This window comes from Spodoptera frugiperda, chromosome 14, assembly GCF_023101765.2.
Source record: "Spodoptera frugiperda isolate SF20-4 chromosome 14, AGI-APGP_CSIRO_Sfru_2.0, whole genome shotgun sequence".
Taxonomy (NCBI): domain Eukaryota; kingdom Metazoa; phylum Arthropoda; class Insecta; order Lepidoptera; family Noctuidae; genus Spodoptera; species Spodoptera frugiperda.
Window position 1 is genome coordinate 9,807,599 of NC_064225.1, and position 15,385 is coordinate 9,822,983.

Consider the following 15,385-nt stretch of genomic DNA (forward strand, 5'->3'; position numbering starts at 1 on the left):
AAAAAACAATTTGTGGATCACACAGAGAATTGCTTCGTGTGAGAATCGTACCTGCTACACTTTGCGCGCTAGCTGGTTGTCCAGCCACCGCACCAAACATGCAGTCATTTTTGTTGGGGGAAAAGCAAGTTACTACCGCCCTGGGTGAGGTGAGAGGAGTGTCAGACTCTTACTGACTAAAAACCACCCCATTCCGTTCCACATCGTGAGGAAACCTGGACTTACAATCCAAATTTTAAGTTTCAAATCGCCAATCCGCCTTGAGCAATCTTGGTGATTAATGAACTACACCTTGCATTCATTACTTATGTTTTCACCAAACCAATTAAGAATATTAAATAAAACCCAACCAACAGCGAAATAAAACCCATTTCTTTATAACACGAGCACTTCTGTCCTCATATAATAATCCAGGCTTATTAAACTCGAAGCTCTCAAGATTTAAATTAAATATGACCGCTTTACATCCCGCATATAATGTGCTGTTTACTCCGCACTGGCTTTCTGACTAGCTGCAGTTATTAATGGTGGATTTTAAATGCTGTTTATTGGTCCAGTAAGTTGATTTAGTTTGTACGCTTTTTAAACTCTGGTTTGAGTGTTTATGAGTGTGTTTGTGGGATCAATGATGTGATGTCTCGGGTATGTTTCTACAATTTGGGAATTATCGTCATCAGCTGGAATAAAAACGTCCACTGGTCAATGAAAGCCTTCCTCTTAAGAGTTGGTTTTCCAAAATCTCCATGTTTGGTAGGAATAGGTTTGATAGGCTTAGGGATCGCAATTGATTCACCAGAAAAAAATAATACTTTTGCTAGCCTTTCGGTGGTTGATCACGGTTTTAGGACTAGCTAGGTCATGGATTAGGTTGGGCTACTATAATCTTGAAGGTTATTTACATGTAAGGGCTTAACAGTACAGATAAGGCCCAGTAGGGCTGATGGCCGGCCCGGAACTGCGTACTACCTAGCGAATCATCGCGGCTTCGACCCGAAGAGCAAGAGTAGGAATGGGCTGGCTTTTAGTCTGCAAGAGTCTGATACTCCCTTACGACTCGCCCAAGACGGGAGAAGTCATTGGATGATTATCCCCCCTAAAAAATAATTAAATAAAGGGCTTAAGTTCGAGTTTGTTTTATTTTTATCAATCGGTGCTATGATTGGCCAGCTCCAATGAACCAACCAATCAGAGCGCTGAACGCGGTCTCGTTTCGATTATACTCTAACATGCACTACTTATCCCTTTAGGGAATAAAAGGTATTATAGCGATAGCTTAGAAATACAATTTTAGATTACCTGTCAGCCGTCCTCTCCCCAACTTGTACAAGTCTCGCTGGGTATTCCGAACCGTTTCCTACATGCATCAGTATTTGCATATTTATTGAAGTATTATCTCCTGACACTACGATTCTAAGTTTTGTATGTTGTACCGTTTACATCTCCGAAATGTATGCTAATGTTGTTTTACGTTTGCGTAACAAAACAATGAAATGTTTTGTATGAGTCGTTTGGTTTAATGTTATTATTTTTTGTTATTCTTTTTAATCTATGAGACCAGCATACCAAGTTATAAAAAAAGTATTTTCAATCAAATTGGGAAGAGTTTAGAAGAAAAAATAAACTTGTCTATATGTTTGCCTATATCAAAAGACGAGATCCAATAATTATTTTATAAGTTGTTAACTCACAAGTTTTGCATTATATTTTATAGAAACTGCTATTAAATGTAAAGTTTGCGATACTATCTATACGGAAATGGAAAATAATTAGTATTACATCATAATCTTAATACGTTTCATGGTAAATAATTACAGTTTGTTCACGTGCGACTTAGTTTAAAAGATAATTTTCGTTAATAAGCACATACAGGTCGGCAACACACTTGTAACGGCTCTGGTGTTTCGGTTGACCATGAGCGGCGGCGATTGCTTACCATCAGGTTATCCGTTTGCTCGTTTACCAGCTTACACTTAAAAGAAAACCTTTAAAAAATCCTTTACCGGACATAGGCCTCTCTTATACCACACCACTGAGCTCAATCTTCAGTTTCTTATATCTAACTACTGTCACAGTCATCATTCTGTTACCAATTTTTTTATACAATTATGTATTTGATTCGACACGTAGCCTCATATTTATATAATTACTTCATGACTTGTCATGTTGTGGCTTCAAGAATATCTCACCGATGTTCGCGTGGAACGTCTTATTGTCGCGATGCTGTTATGTAAGCTGAGCTTTAGGTGTGCGCTTCTAAGTTGGTGGGTTATTTTATTTAATCTTTAGATCATTAATTACCAGTGCACGCTACTGTAACTTTTTTGGTGTTAAGAGTGCCTATAGATTGTGCGTATAACTTACCATCAGGTGATCCATTAGCTCCTTTGCGCTATCCTATAATAAACCGGAACTGCGTACTACCTAGGTTTACCGGGGCTCCGGCTCTAACAGCAGGAGTAGGAACGGGGTGGTGTCGGACTGATTTATCCCTACTTAAAAGAAATCCCAATATAATATTTGACTGCACGGTTGGTGCGGTGGCTGGGCAACTGGCTGCCGCGCAACGGGTAGCGGGTTCGATTCCCGCACGGAGCAACTCTTTGTGTGATCCACAAATTGTTGTTTCGGGTCTGGGTGTCATGTGTATGTCAACTTTTATGTTTGTAAACGCACCCACGACACAGGAGAAAATCCTAGTGTGGGGCAACGTTTAAAAAAAAACCAGGTGCTACGATTCTGTAGACAATCACACTACACAAACCCGCTATTTTACTGCTAAAACCAAATTGTCTAACAATCCATTCGAACACAGACATTAAAGCAACACACGTATTTTCTTGAGAATCGATCGCGTGCCACACATTGTACGAATGTATCGATGCTAATATTGTAATTGTATCGGCGATCGTTATCCAGCCTGCAATTAATGCTGTTCATACTGTAATTACACGGTGCCAACCTAACGCATGTGTCATCATTACTTCTTCATCGTTCTATGCTTCAGTTTCCTTACTGTTGACAACGTGTTTGGGATTCCCGTTGCTACCAAAGTGAATGTGTTTCTTCCGATATTTAAATTAATCGGGTAACTACATATGTAGTTGTTGTTTTTGGTCGAGTGGTTAGTAAAGTGCGATTAGTGAAGTTGATTTACTGTTACTGATTTGGTTCGAATAGGGTAGGGATGACTAATTTTAATTTTAATGTCCGGGTACATTTTATACGAAGAAATGATGTATTTGATCCCACTTCTAATCTTTTATTCGTTTCATCTAAGTATTGTTATCTAATTGGTATATGACAAAATAAAAAGTACGTTTCTAGTATTTTTTCAGACGATGTTAAATACATTTTAAATTTTCTCATACCTATTCTCCGAATGGATATACAGTAGAGCCTTGATAATCCGTACTCAAGCTAATCCGAACGCCGCTGTAATCCGAACTGCCGCTGTCTTTAACTATAACTGTGCCATACTGGATAGTTTGAAAGATGGAGTGTCAGGAACTTCTCTTTCCCTTAAGTATGGTGTTGGAAAATCGACAATTACTGATTTAAAGAAAAAAGAACAGAAGATACGGTCGTTTGTAGCTCAAACCGAGAAAGGCCCAGGTTTGAGAAAAACGCTTAAATTGCCAGAAAATCCCGTTCTCGAAGAAGCACTTTTCACTTATTAATAAGTAACTTGTGTAAAATGTGGTTTAAATGTGTATTTTACTAAACCTCAATAAATATATTTATATCAAAATATAACTATTTTTTTCTATACTGTATTATTTATTTCTATAGTACATATTATAATCCGAACGCTCCGTGAGTCCGAACAGGGGTAATTTTTTGGTAGTTCGGATTATCAAGGCTCTACTGTAAATATATCTCTAACTTTTCACCAGTCGTAAGTTCCATGTAAAAGGTAGGCGAGCATATTACCAATTCCAGACTCCGTTGTATTATCTGATAATGGTTAGAAAATTGTCTTATTACGACAGAACTAATGTAGTACACGAAAGTGGATACGTTATTTATAGGTATGCTTAAATTAGCTTACAAAATTGCCAACAAATTGGTAATTTACGTTGAACAAGTACCTACGTTTATATCACTTGTCTCAGTCGTATCTGGGATAAAAAGTACCCTATGTGTTAATGTAGGTCATGATCGTGTGCTGCGGAAGATTCCGGATTCTTGCGGTCTCGTAAATACTGAGCGCGTGGGAGAAGGGATACCGCAGTCGTTTTTTGTTTTAGACTGTAGACTGTAGATTTGTACCCCAATTAAGGTGGGTGGGTTGGATGGGTTAAAGCGGAGCTTAGTTTTTTTAATGGAATTTGTAGGTGTAATGTTTTGTTAAGACTGAACAGTAGTTTTTGGTCGAATGGTTGCCATTGCAGCTAAGATAAAACTGCCAACTTTAATGTTATCCCGTGTACTATTAATTGAACATCTACATTACTGATACACAAATTGTATTTTATGACATGGAATTCATAACGCGAACATGAGTTCTTCCAAAATAATTCGGAGGAAAGCAGCTCTTATAATTCTAAACCTTGTAAACTGCGATTTGCCAAGCGCAGATATTTTGTGAACTCTCGTAACAAACCATAGTCCTGAAGTGGTTAAATCCTATTTCTGAGAAAATTACCCCCATCCCAATCTCCCCAATCCCCGATTTCCTAAAAACCCTTAAATTCCTAACCCCCAAAAGTCAACGCATTTCTTACGCCGTTTCTTTCTGTCCAAGGGCGCCGCCGATTGCTTACCATCAGGTGATCCGTATCCTTGTTTACCAGCTTATACCATAAAAAATAAATGCTTCATACATTTATAACTGCCTCAAAAACCTTGGTTGGTTACTCAGCTCACAATATCTAGTCGTATCACTAATCAGTCTCAAGTTACTCCCTCGTTTACCCTCGCGTAGGAACACAATACGTCGCTCAATCAGAGGCTAATGATGTATTGTACGGTACCGACATGCTAACGATCTTACTTTGGCTTTTGTGTATCTGCTTTTGTTACGACTATTTAGTACTTGTAACTTAGTATTGCTAAGCCCCTTTTGTTCTCTGTACATGGAGGTACCTATATAAGCCCGATCCCTCCTCCAAAAGTTTGGCAAGTATTTTAACTCCTCTGGTGTTGCGGTTGCCCATGGGCGACGCTGCTTACTATCAGGTGATTCTTCTGCTTGTTTGTCAGTCTATCCCATAAAAAGATTTTCAGATTTTCTTTTACTTTCAAACTTGCACGCACGTGTCTGTTGTGAGCGGACTTTCACATTGATGAACCATTTTTGTGACGCTTTTTTTTTGAGGGGGGAAAATCATTCAATGACTTCTCTCGCCTTTAGTGAAGCGGGACGAGTGTCAGACTCTTACTGACTATCCACTCCGTTCCTTCTCCTGCTTTGAGCCGGAGCCCCGGTAACCTTTACGTTGTCCGCAGCTCCGGATACCATTTTTGTGACCCTTATATTCCAACCAATAACCTATTTTGTTATTACTTCCTCACTCACATCCGTCCTCAAAACAACTAAATGAAAACTCATTCTATTCATATATGAATTCCCAAATGTTTTGCTCGTCAACACAAACCACATCCATTGATACAGTCCGGATCAATATCTGGCTTTACAAATATTTGTTCGAGTGAAGTCGGGAGCATGAACATGTGTGTCGAGTGTCTCACGGGCCAATCAGATGGCAGATTGCAGGCGTGTGATTGAAAAATTCCAGATTGCAATGTAACTAGATTGTTATTGATATATCACGGATATTTTGCGATACAAATTGCCTTCGGGTTATTTTTAAATGTATGCTTGTTGATTTTGCAGTTTATTGGAGGCGTTTATTCGGTTGGGTGGTGAAATGTAGAAATAGTGATGGGGAATTGATTTTGGGAACTGTAGCTGTGTGTTTGGTAACAAAGTTTTAAGAAACACGTAATAAATATAAGTTTTTAAACTGACATGGTCACTAACACTAGAATTAAAAATTAAAACGGATAAACTGTTTATCCGTGATTTGCAACAGTGCCGAAATATCGGAAACTCATAAATCATGAAAAACATGGTAAATATCCCGTACTAAGTTTTGAGTCTTAAACGTTATAAATGTTAAATAAAAATGACGGTTTTGAGTCACCAGAGGCTAAGCGCACGCTGCTCATGATGAAGAGTCCCTCTGTGACACCTCTGTAAAAACCGTGAGTTTTAGTTAATTTATATGTCTCACGATAGTTATTATAAAATTAATGAGTGTTAGTGATTTAGTTATCAATATCTGGGCACCATAAATTGTTGGAGAAAATATTTGTTTGCTAAACATTCTTCTTTAGTCTCGTAACTTCTCATCATGATTTCACTAACACCCCCAAAATAATCTTTAATTCACGAAAAACAGAAAGGACGAAAAGCAAACCTCGGCAGCGTAATTAGCATAATATTGGACAAACAGCTCGTTCATTAGCCCCTAATTGTTTAATACAGTTAATTCCCTGTTTACGACGGAAGTGCACAAGATAATATTTCATCCTCTGCTAATTCCGTAAAGAGGAACAAGATTGATGATAATAACTTCATTTTATTAACGTGCCGGAAATGTTGACCGAGCGATTCCAGTGCGTCTTCGTAGTACGTCGTATCGACCGACTACTACTGGAAACATACGGTGAAGCGGTTGGGGTTTGATCGCGTTTTTGGGACTGTTGTAAAGCTTAATGCTTGAAAAATCGAGTTTAATTATAATAGATTTTAGTTTAACTATAAACTTACCATTATTTCCCCCTCAGTCTCATTTTGGCAATGTTAATTGATGGGATTATTATTGGATAATGGCTATAATTGTATCTGTTTTGCTAGAGCTCAGCATAAATGAAACACGTAAGACGTGAAAGACATCGCAATCAAGATGTTATTATATTAGTATATTAAGAATTAAGCAAAGAAAATTATATTTTGCAATCTCGGTGCACCAAACCGAAAAACTTTAAATAGATTATTGTTCCAAAGTAATAACGCATGACATCTACCATTTCCTGAACTGCGTACTACCTAGCTGGTTTACCAGGGCGCCGGTTCAAAGAGAAGGAGTAGGAACTGGAGGGTTTTTAGTCAGCAAGAGTCTGACACCCTCTCGTCTCGCCCAAGGCGGAGATATTGGAAGATTTTCCACCGTTACAAAAAAAAAGACATGTACCGTTAAATGTAATGTTTACAGCCCGTATTTCTATATTCATACACACACACCGCTTCCCTGTTTTATATTGCGCATAATATTGTACACATTCGCTAATTACACACCCTATCTATTCCTACATATCGGCCGATTTGTATAAACAACTATGTAATTTCACGCCGCACAATTGAACCGACGCGCGACGTTTTTTTGCTTTCTCCGTTCCGCTATGTTTCATACTTTTTGCTTCGTTTTTACTTTCGATTTGTTTGTTTATTGTTTGTGCGTTATCTTGTTTGTAATATGTGTTTTGTCTTTAAATATATTATCTAGCTATATTGTACAAACATTTGTCTTAGTCTAAATTAAATTCTTCTTCCTGTCTTTATTAAACCGGTATTGCATTCTACTATAATAATATGATCATTACATCAATCAAATATTCTGATTTATTATTTCATCCTACTTCGCCCGCGTTCTGGGATAAAAAGTATTCTATCATCCATGTCTCACTCTTGCCTGTTATACCAAACTTCATAAAATCCGTTCAGTTCTAAACAAACTTTCACATTTATATTAGATGTGAATCAGATCATTAAAATGTTGGCATCGCATCGTATGTGTGCATTATTATGTTGTGTATCGTAATTAGGCCTAGTAAGTAAGTGGGATATTTACTTGGGACTCTTGTCTTCGAAAACGTTGATGTTAAAATTTGAAATTTACCTCCAGATTTACTTTCTAACATAATATATATATATATATACATAACTATATATGATACTCAAAGCCTACAAGGCTTGAATATCTAATTTGTCGTTAAATAGTATGCGGTCTGATCTACGCGAGACACAATGTATTTTCTATTGTGTCTCATATACTGATAGACAAGAGGTTAGTTTAACAAACCGATTATTAATGGGATGTTTGACAAATCCTCCTTCAAGATTAAGATTAAAAAAATGTTTTAAATCGGACTGTGACTTCTACAAATAAACACAAAAAGTCTTCAGAATTCTTATTATTATTACAGATTTAAAGAAAGCTTTAACTTCGCAAGTACTTACAGTGTGTAAAAAGTTGGCGCGGTTCCAATCTCCATGACAAATGATTAATTTAGCATCGCTTAGCCGGCCCCTAACAATTAATTCCGCAAGCTCGCACTCCAGGCCACTTTTTTCCCGCAAAACTTGAGATTTTCTTCATACGTTTTCTAAGTACTCTTTTTAAAGTACGACCGTACGGTTTACTTCGCAATATATGGCCGACTCTCTTACGTGTTTGTAAGAAGTGACTGCCTCGTTGGTCGAGTGGTCGCAAGTACGACTACCGGGCAAGGGGTCTCGGGTTCGATTCTCGGGTCGGGCGAAGTATTACTGGGCTTTCCGGATTTTCGAAAATTTCTCAATAGTAGCACGGAGTCTGGAATTGTGTCCAGTATATGGCAATAGGCTCACCTCCTATTACATGGGACTTATAACACAAATGGTGATAAGTGGGTGTACATTGTATAGCGGCATTACGTGCCGTAATGTGCATCTGCCTACTCCTTCGGCGATAAAAGGCGTGACGTTGTGTGTGTTCTTACGTGTTTGCGAATATTTTATTTCTTATGAATTTAATGTGAGAATTTCTCATGTAATGACAGGACTGTTTCCTTCATTGGATTCCGTAGTACGTGAGCAATGCTCGTGAGTTTGCCCCCAATTTTCATATTTTTCGCGATTCTGTGCTCCGTTCTCGATTTGTCCTTTTGTTACGACGTGACGGGCGCTATCTCGCGTTCCGAATTGTATTACGCAAAGATTTGTCCCGTTTAGAGTTTGGAGGCAGATGTGAATTTATGTGGAATTATAGCTTTTCGATTGTAGCATGGATTTTGAAATTGTAGTTGGTGATATGGTTATAATGAGCGATACCATGAGACATAATATTCTCTGGTTGCCTACCTCTTTAGGGCATAAAGATTTTACTATGTTCGAATGGCCTATCGGATAATTTCTTATGAGAAAATTCACGAGCTTGTAGGTCTGTGAGGTCATTATTTATACGTCAACTATTCAATAACTTACTTCCAGCCCATATGGATTGAGAAACTTCTTCAGATTTTTCAAGCAGAAAGAGGATCTATGAGGATAACTGACAGTTCATAATATGGCAATAAGACACACTGGTGTGTATTCTACCTCTCCATTAAACAATTACCGTCTTGTCCACCCAACACTCTCACTGTCCCACATAGTAATAATCAATCGCATACGTTTTACATAACGCACGCGATTCCACGCTACGTACCGAGTACGGACGCAGGCCGATGCCTCGAGATCGTGCGATCTTCACGCTGGCTAATGATATGGGTGGAAAATTAGATCTTGTAAGTATGTTTGCCACTTTCCATGTGGGATCAGAAGTTTCACTCATGTCGGTAGGCTGTTAAGAGTAAAGTTGAGGTTTGTTTTTTTTTTTGAGGAAAGGGGAATCTTGCAATGATTTCTTCTGCCTAGGGTGAAGTGAGAAGTGTTAAATTTTTATTGATTGAAAACCACTCAGATTCAACTCCTGCTTCGAGTTGGAGCCCCGGTAAACCCGCTAGGTAGTCCGCAGCTCTGGACTTCTGCCGCTCTGGGTGACCACCCCGTTCCTACTCCTGCTTTTCGGTCAGGATCCCCGGTAACCCGTCATGTTGTCCGCAGGTAAATACTAAAATCATACATTAAGAGTTTTAAAGTTCAAGCAAGATTCAGGGCTCTATTTTCGAAAATTCATCATCAGATCTTCGTTATTCCATCATGACCATTTTCCACGTCATTATTGTCACAAGCACCTTGTACAGTTCTACTGCTACACATAGTGCTTTACAGTGGCACACCAGTAAACTAGATCTTTGATTCTTCGTATCCAATCATCTGCCATCCAACAAAAAATAAAAATATCTCTCTTCTACTTCTGTGCCCTTCCTCCATCGTGACAAATCTCCACGCTACGCTTACACGTTAAGCAATAAATAAATAGGCTCAATTATATTATAATACAGTTATGTAGCTCCAGTGCAGGCTCTGACGCAATTCCCTCACTTGCAGGAAGCGAGCAGAGCAATGAAATTAATTGTTTACTCACCAACCATATTGATTTGCTCTGAAAACTATTACGAGTGAATGTTACACATTTCAATCTAAGTTTTTAGTACTTCGCTTAAGTATGATAACTTAGAATGTGTTTAATCTAGAGCACTAGTGTTCTGTGGTAATTTTCATTTGAGATAATTGTGCATTTTGTAATGACGGGAGTTTTATTGTCGACTAAGTTTTGCCCTTTAAGGAAGTACAAAGAGGAGATGCCATAATGTGATTGTGCACTGTGATAAAACAAATGGGCCCTGCTCAATGATGTTATAAGTAAAAAGGTGAGGGATAAGTAAAAAGGTGAGGGTGGAAGTGTTCAGAAAGTGGCACATTAAAATGTAGACAAATGGCAACGTGTTTGTAGTATGGGACTGCATGTTGGAAAATAAAGAAGGGCGTGGTTTGTAATGTCCCGCAATTCCCGTAAAGTGTTACTGATTATGTTAAAGGGAAATTCAGTTATGACATCTCCTCTTTGTGTTTGCTTCACGCTTCTGCTAGCGCGAGCGGTTACCTCTGCGCGCTGCGTACCTGTTCGAAACTTCCTATGGGAACGGGAAGACGCTAATCTACGTGTTGTTCTTAGTGTGATAATCATATTGAATGTATGTCTCTATCCTATGGTGTAGCTAGTTATTTATGTTTCAATCCATCACCTTACTTAATGCGTAATCTCATTCAAACCCATTTAGTAAAGAAACAATAATCTAATCAAAGTACTGCAATTTCTTTGAAAAGATTATTGTTTCTCGTCAGCTGCTCTCAGCGGTAAATATATTTATTAGATCACACACTTAAACCGCAGTAAGTAATATTATTATTCATATAACATATAGGTAACGTATTTTTACCGCGTAAATACTAGTGATGTAACTAAGAGCCGTTTAGTCGAGATGGACATGCATAATCGATACTGTGTCGCCGCACTATTGCGCAACTAAGTATGGTTTATGATCGAAAGTAGTGCGTTGTTAGCGTTGTTTGCGGATATATCGATACTTGTGTGTCACGTCACTATTTACTATTTCAGTGTGTAATTAAATGTAATAAGGATACGTCGTAAGTAGGGAGATGATCGTCGTAAGAAGATGAAATAGAATTCAACCTATATGTTACTTACTCGCTAATTAATGTGCTTGTCTAATGCAGAAGAAATTGAAACTGAAAATACTTAATTTAAATTATAACAATGCCAAAATATGGAAAACACAAAACTTACCTACGCATATATTCGGCATTTATTGAATTCATCATTAAAAATCAAATACATAAACATAAATATTACTGAGTGATCAGATACCAGAATCCGGCAAGACGATGCCATTTTATTAACAACACTATCTCCCATTAAAGCCGTGGTAGATACTTTAAAAGCTCTGTATATATATAACTTAAGGATTATTTACTGTTTTTTTTTCGTACATGTTTAAACTAGGAAGTTCGGATTAAGCTCTTAACTGAATAACGTTTTAAAACCAAGTGAAGTTTCTTTGGTTTAGTGCCAAAATGTACAATGTAAAATTAGTAGAAGGAAGATCACGTACCCCGCTGTTTGTTAAGGCTTTGTCCGTTCGGATTGTAGTAGTAGAGTAAATGTAGTAGGATTTACAGGGCATTTAATTGGTTGATTTTACTGTTATGTTAGGTTAAATGATTGCGTTATACTGTGTATTAAGTCTTCTAACACTTCTTCATTTATCTAGAAGTGACACATTTTCAAGTGTGGGACAGCCATGCTTCGGTACGAATGGGTCGGGTCGACCGGAGTGATACCACGGCCTCACGGAAAACCAACTTGAAACAACACTTGCGTTGTGTTTCGTTGTGTGATTGTTACAGGAGGCCCAATTACACCCCTTTCTAATCTTCGATTCCCCAACAACCCTTAAATTCCTAACCCCAAAAGGTCGGCAACGCACTTGTAACGCCTCTGGTGTTTCGGGTGTCCATGGGCGGCGGCGATTGCCTACCTCGGCTCAGCTTATACCACAAAATAAAATCATTAGACCAACTTTCGATAATTTTTGCACAGGTCACTAAAATTCGCATATACATAACGTTACAAGCAGATGCTTATGTTTTCGCTCATGAGGCAATAGCGTGCAACCGTCGCCGGCGGTCGAAAGTTACATGATAGTGCGTTTTTACAATATTCCCTCCGTTATTTATTATATTATAAGCGGCTGAGGCGTTCCGCTTGATCGCTTAGCTAAATTATTTATTGATGATCATTTTTTTTTTTTATTTACCTTTCGTGAGACATACTAAATTGATTATGATGTTTGACTTACTGCCGTAACTGTTTGACGAGGAACTCGTGTGTCGCGGAATGCTGCTCATGAATACGAGCCTTTAGCATGGCTTGAAACTAGTCGAGTTCCTCGTCAAACAGTTGCGTGAGTAAGCCGATAACATAATAATTAATTTGGATTATTGTAATTGAAAATGTCTTGTTGTTTGATGTAGTTTCATTTCAATTTGTGAATTGGATTTTTAAGAAGAGCAATCTTGATCATTTATTGGGTTTAATATCAATTTGAGGTCAATAATATTAAGAGGCATGGCATGTGAACGTGGAAATGAACTATCAAAGAAATAATCTTTAAAACTTTTTTAGGCTTCATGTTTGATAACACTCACTTATAAAAACACTCCATTGAATTCAAATGTACTAGAAAGATTTTGGTTTTTCCATTCGATCCGGCCAATCAGAGCGTCGAACGCGCTCTCATTTCGATTACTTTAAATGTAAAACAAACTCGTTCTAAGGGTACTGACCTTTAATTTCAAGAAAGCGTTCAATAACAGTCCTGTAAAAATGATTTCAGTACTAATTTGAACAATCTTATTCTTAAACGTTTCCTAATTTACTTCCAAAACGAAATACGATCATAAAGCTATTGAAAAACGATCAAGCGCGACACACAACGGTTTGATAAAACCCAATATACGAGCACGTAATATATCTCAGTAGCTATCGTGTATTCGTGTAACGAGAATAACATTCGTGCGGCCCACAACTAAGATTAACGACCCATCTCGCGGGAAAGAATTGGAAATACACGTACACACTTTTTACACAGAAAACGTACATATAGATATGTGTAATGTATTTGGGAAAGGCACATCACTATTGAATTACGCGACTGGAACTGTTGGTCAAATATACTCGGGAGATTTTACCTTTTTCTGTTTACCTAAACACTTCGATTGATGGAGTTTTGTTTTCTGTTCATGATATTGTAGTTTTAAGTATTGTTGGTAGGTAGGTTGGTAGAATTTGATGTATTTTTTGTGGTTTTCATGATGCGATGGTGGTTAGTTTTGTTATAGATAGATGGAAGTAATAAATGTGTGATAATAAGTGTCTCTTGAATCTGGTATAGTCCGTTGGATGTCATTGATAAGTATCGCAATAATTGAGAAAGGATTTTTACCTTCGAAGGACACTAAAATACCCTTTCAAAATCTTTTTTCTCTTTACTATTGTGGACTAAATTAGTGTTAACGAAATTTTATTTAAAGTAATTTTGATTAGATAAAAAATTGGTTTTTGTCAAAATAATCAGAGTAAAATTAAAAAAAAGCAACTCGTATTTGCCCCCAATATCTTCATCATGACTAAATAATCGCCTAAAACTGACATTTCCAAAATGAAAAAGTTCTAACAAGACCAATCTTCCTCCCCACAGCTCAGCGAACGCCAAAAAATGGGAGGTGGAGCTGGCCACGCTGAAGAGTAACAACCTTCGACTGACGGCGGCGCTGCAGGAGAGCACGGCCAACGTGGACGAGTGGAAGCGGCAGCTGCACCAGTACCGGGAGGAGGTGGCCCGCGCCAGGCACTACGCTGGTAAAGGTAGGCGTGACCGCTGGTGGAGTGTTTGATTGTACACGTGAAGGATCGCCTTCATATTCGAAATATAACTGTTGTTGATTAAAGGACTCCAGGGTTTAGTAGTAGGGTTTTGTATCTTCAGGGTTTAGTACCTTCAGGATATAAATGGTAGGCGATTTGAGGAGCAGTTAGGTCCCAAAAATTAAGATGTTACTGCTACATGTTCCCCGATAAATGGTTGTAGTTTTCAGTCGTACTCCGGTGGAAATTGTGCAGTTTAAAAGTTCTACATATCCTCCATTGTATAAAAGAGTCTTGTAGGTACTTGCCGTCCCTAAAAGTCCATTAAGAGACTAGTCCACTATAGGTCTCCTCTACATAAGAGAGGTTTTCTATAATCTCTTCGCTTAGCACACGAGTTGATAGGAGATTGTAGATGAAAAAGAGGCAAGTTTATCCCAGAGCTACTCTCCCATCTCTGTTTATTTGGTATTCCTTATTCGGCACCTACGAAGAGTAGAACTGACGACAAAAGCTCTCTTCTCTTCCGTCACTCCATAACACAAGTCATCATAATTCCCCATATATCATTACAGGCGCGGAAGCCAACGAAGTGGAGCAGCTTCGGCAGCGTGTCGCCCAACTGGAGGCAGAACTAGCCCAGAAGAACGAGGAGCTGGCTCAGATCACCAAGTCCAAGAAGAGTGAACAGGTTGGTTACAGCACTTATTATAACTACGACTACTACTACGGCTCGGCTGTTTGATAGCGCTGCTTGGCTGCTTGTAGATAGAAGAGATGAGATAATTACTCTGTTTGTTACTTCTTAACTGTCTTCTTGGTTTATCCTTAGTCTTCTTTGTTCATTCTTCTGTAGCGTTATGAGAGAAGTAATCATTTTGGAGTATGTCATATCACATTCATAAATGAAAACGACGGACAAAATTTACAGCATGCAATTTTTCTCCCCTTATAACTTCTTTTATATGCTTTCTCCTGTCTTAAGTATATCAGTCTTCTTTGATATTTTTTCTTTGAATTATTATTGTCAGAAGTATGTTGTGATTATGTCATAATTTACATTCATCCAATCTGACTGCAAACAAGATAAATTAATAGGTTTGGTTGATTATTGAATGAATTTGCCAAAATGTTTTGTGTGACCGTCTCAAAATTAGTTGTAAAATCATTATACTTTAGCTTTTGACAATAGTCCAAAGTAGGCACCCTTTAGTCACCAGGGTTAA

The 15,385-nt window shown here is 38.1% G+C and overlaps 1 protein-coding gene across 3 annotated transcripts in view; it reads left to right on the forward strand.

Moving 5' to 3' along the window:
- LOC118279157 (homer protein homolog 2) overlaps window positions 1–15,385 on the forward strand; it is a 59,631-nt gene that overhangs the window by 36,731 nt on the left and 7,515 nt on the right. For all 3 annotated transcript variants that reach the window (XM_035598696.2, XM_035598695.2, XM_035598697.2), the window contains 2 exons: window positions 13,993–14,159; window positions 14,735–14,850. In XM_035598696.2, coding sequence (XP_035454589.1) covers window positions 13,993–14,159; window positions 14,735–14,850 — 283 coding nt within the window. The remainder of the gene's footprint in view (window positions 1–13,992; window positions 14,160–14,734; window positions 14,851–15,385) is intronic.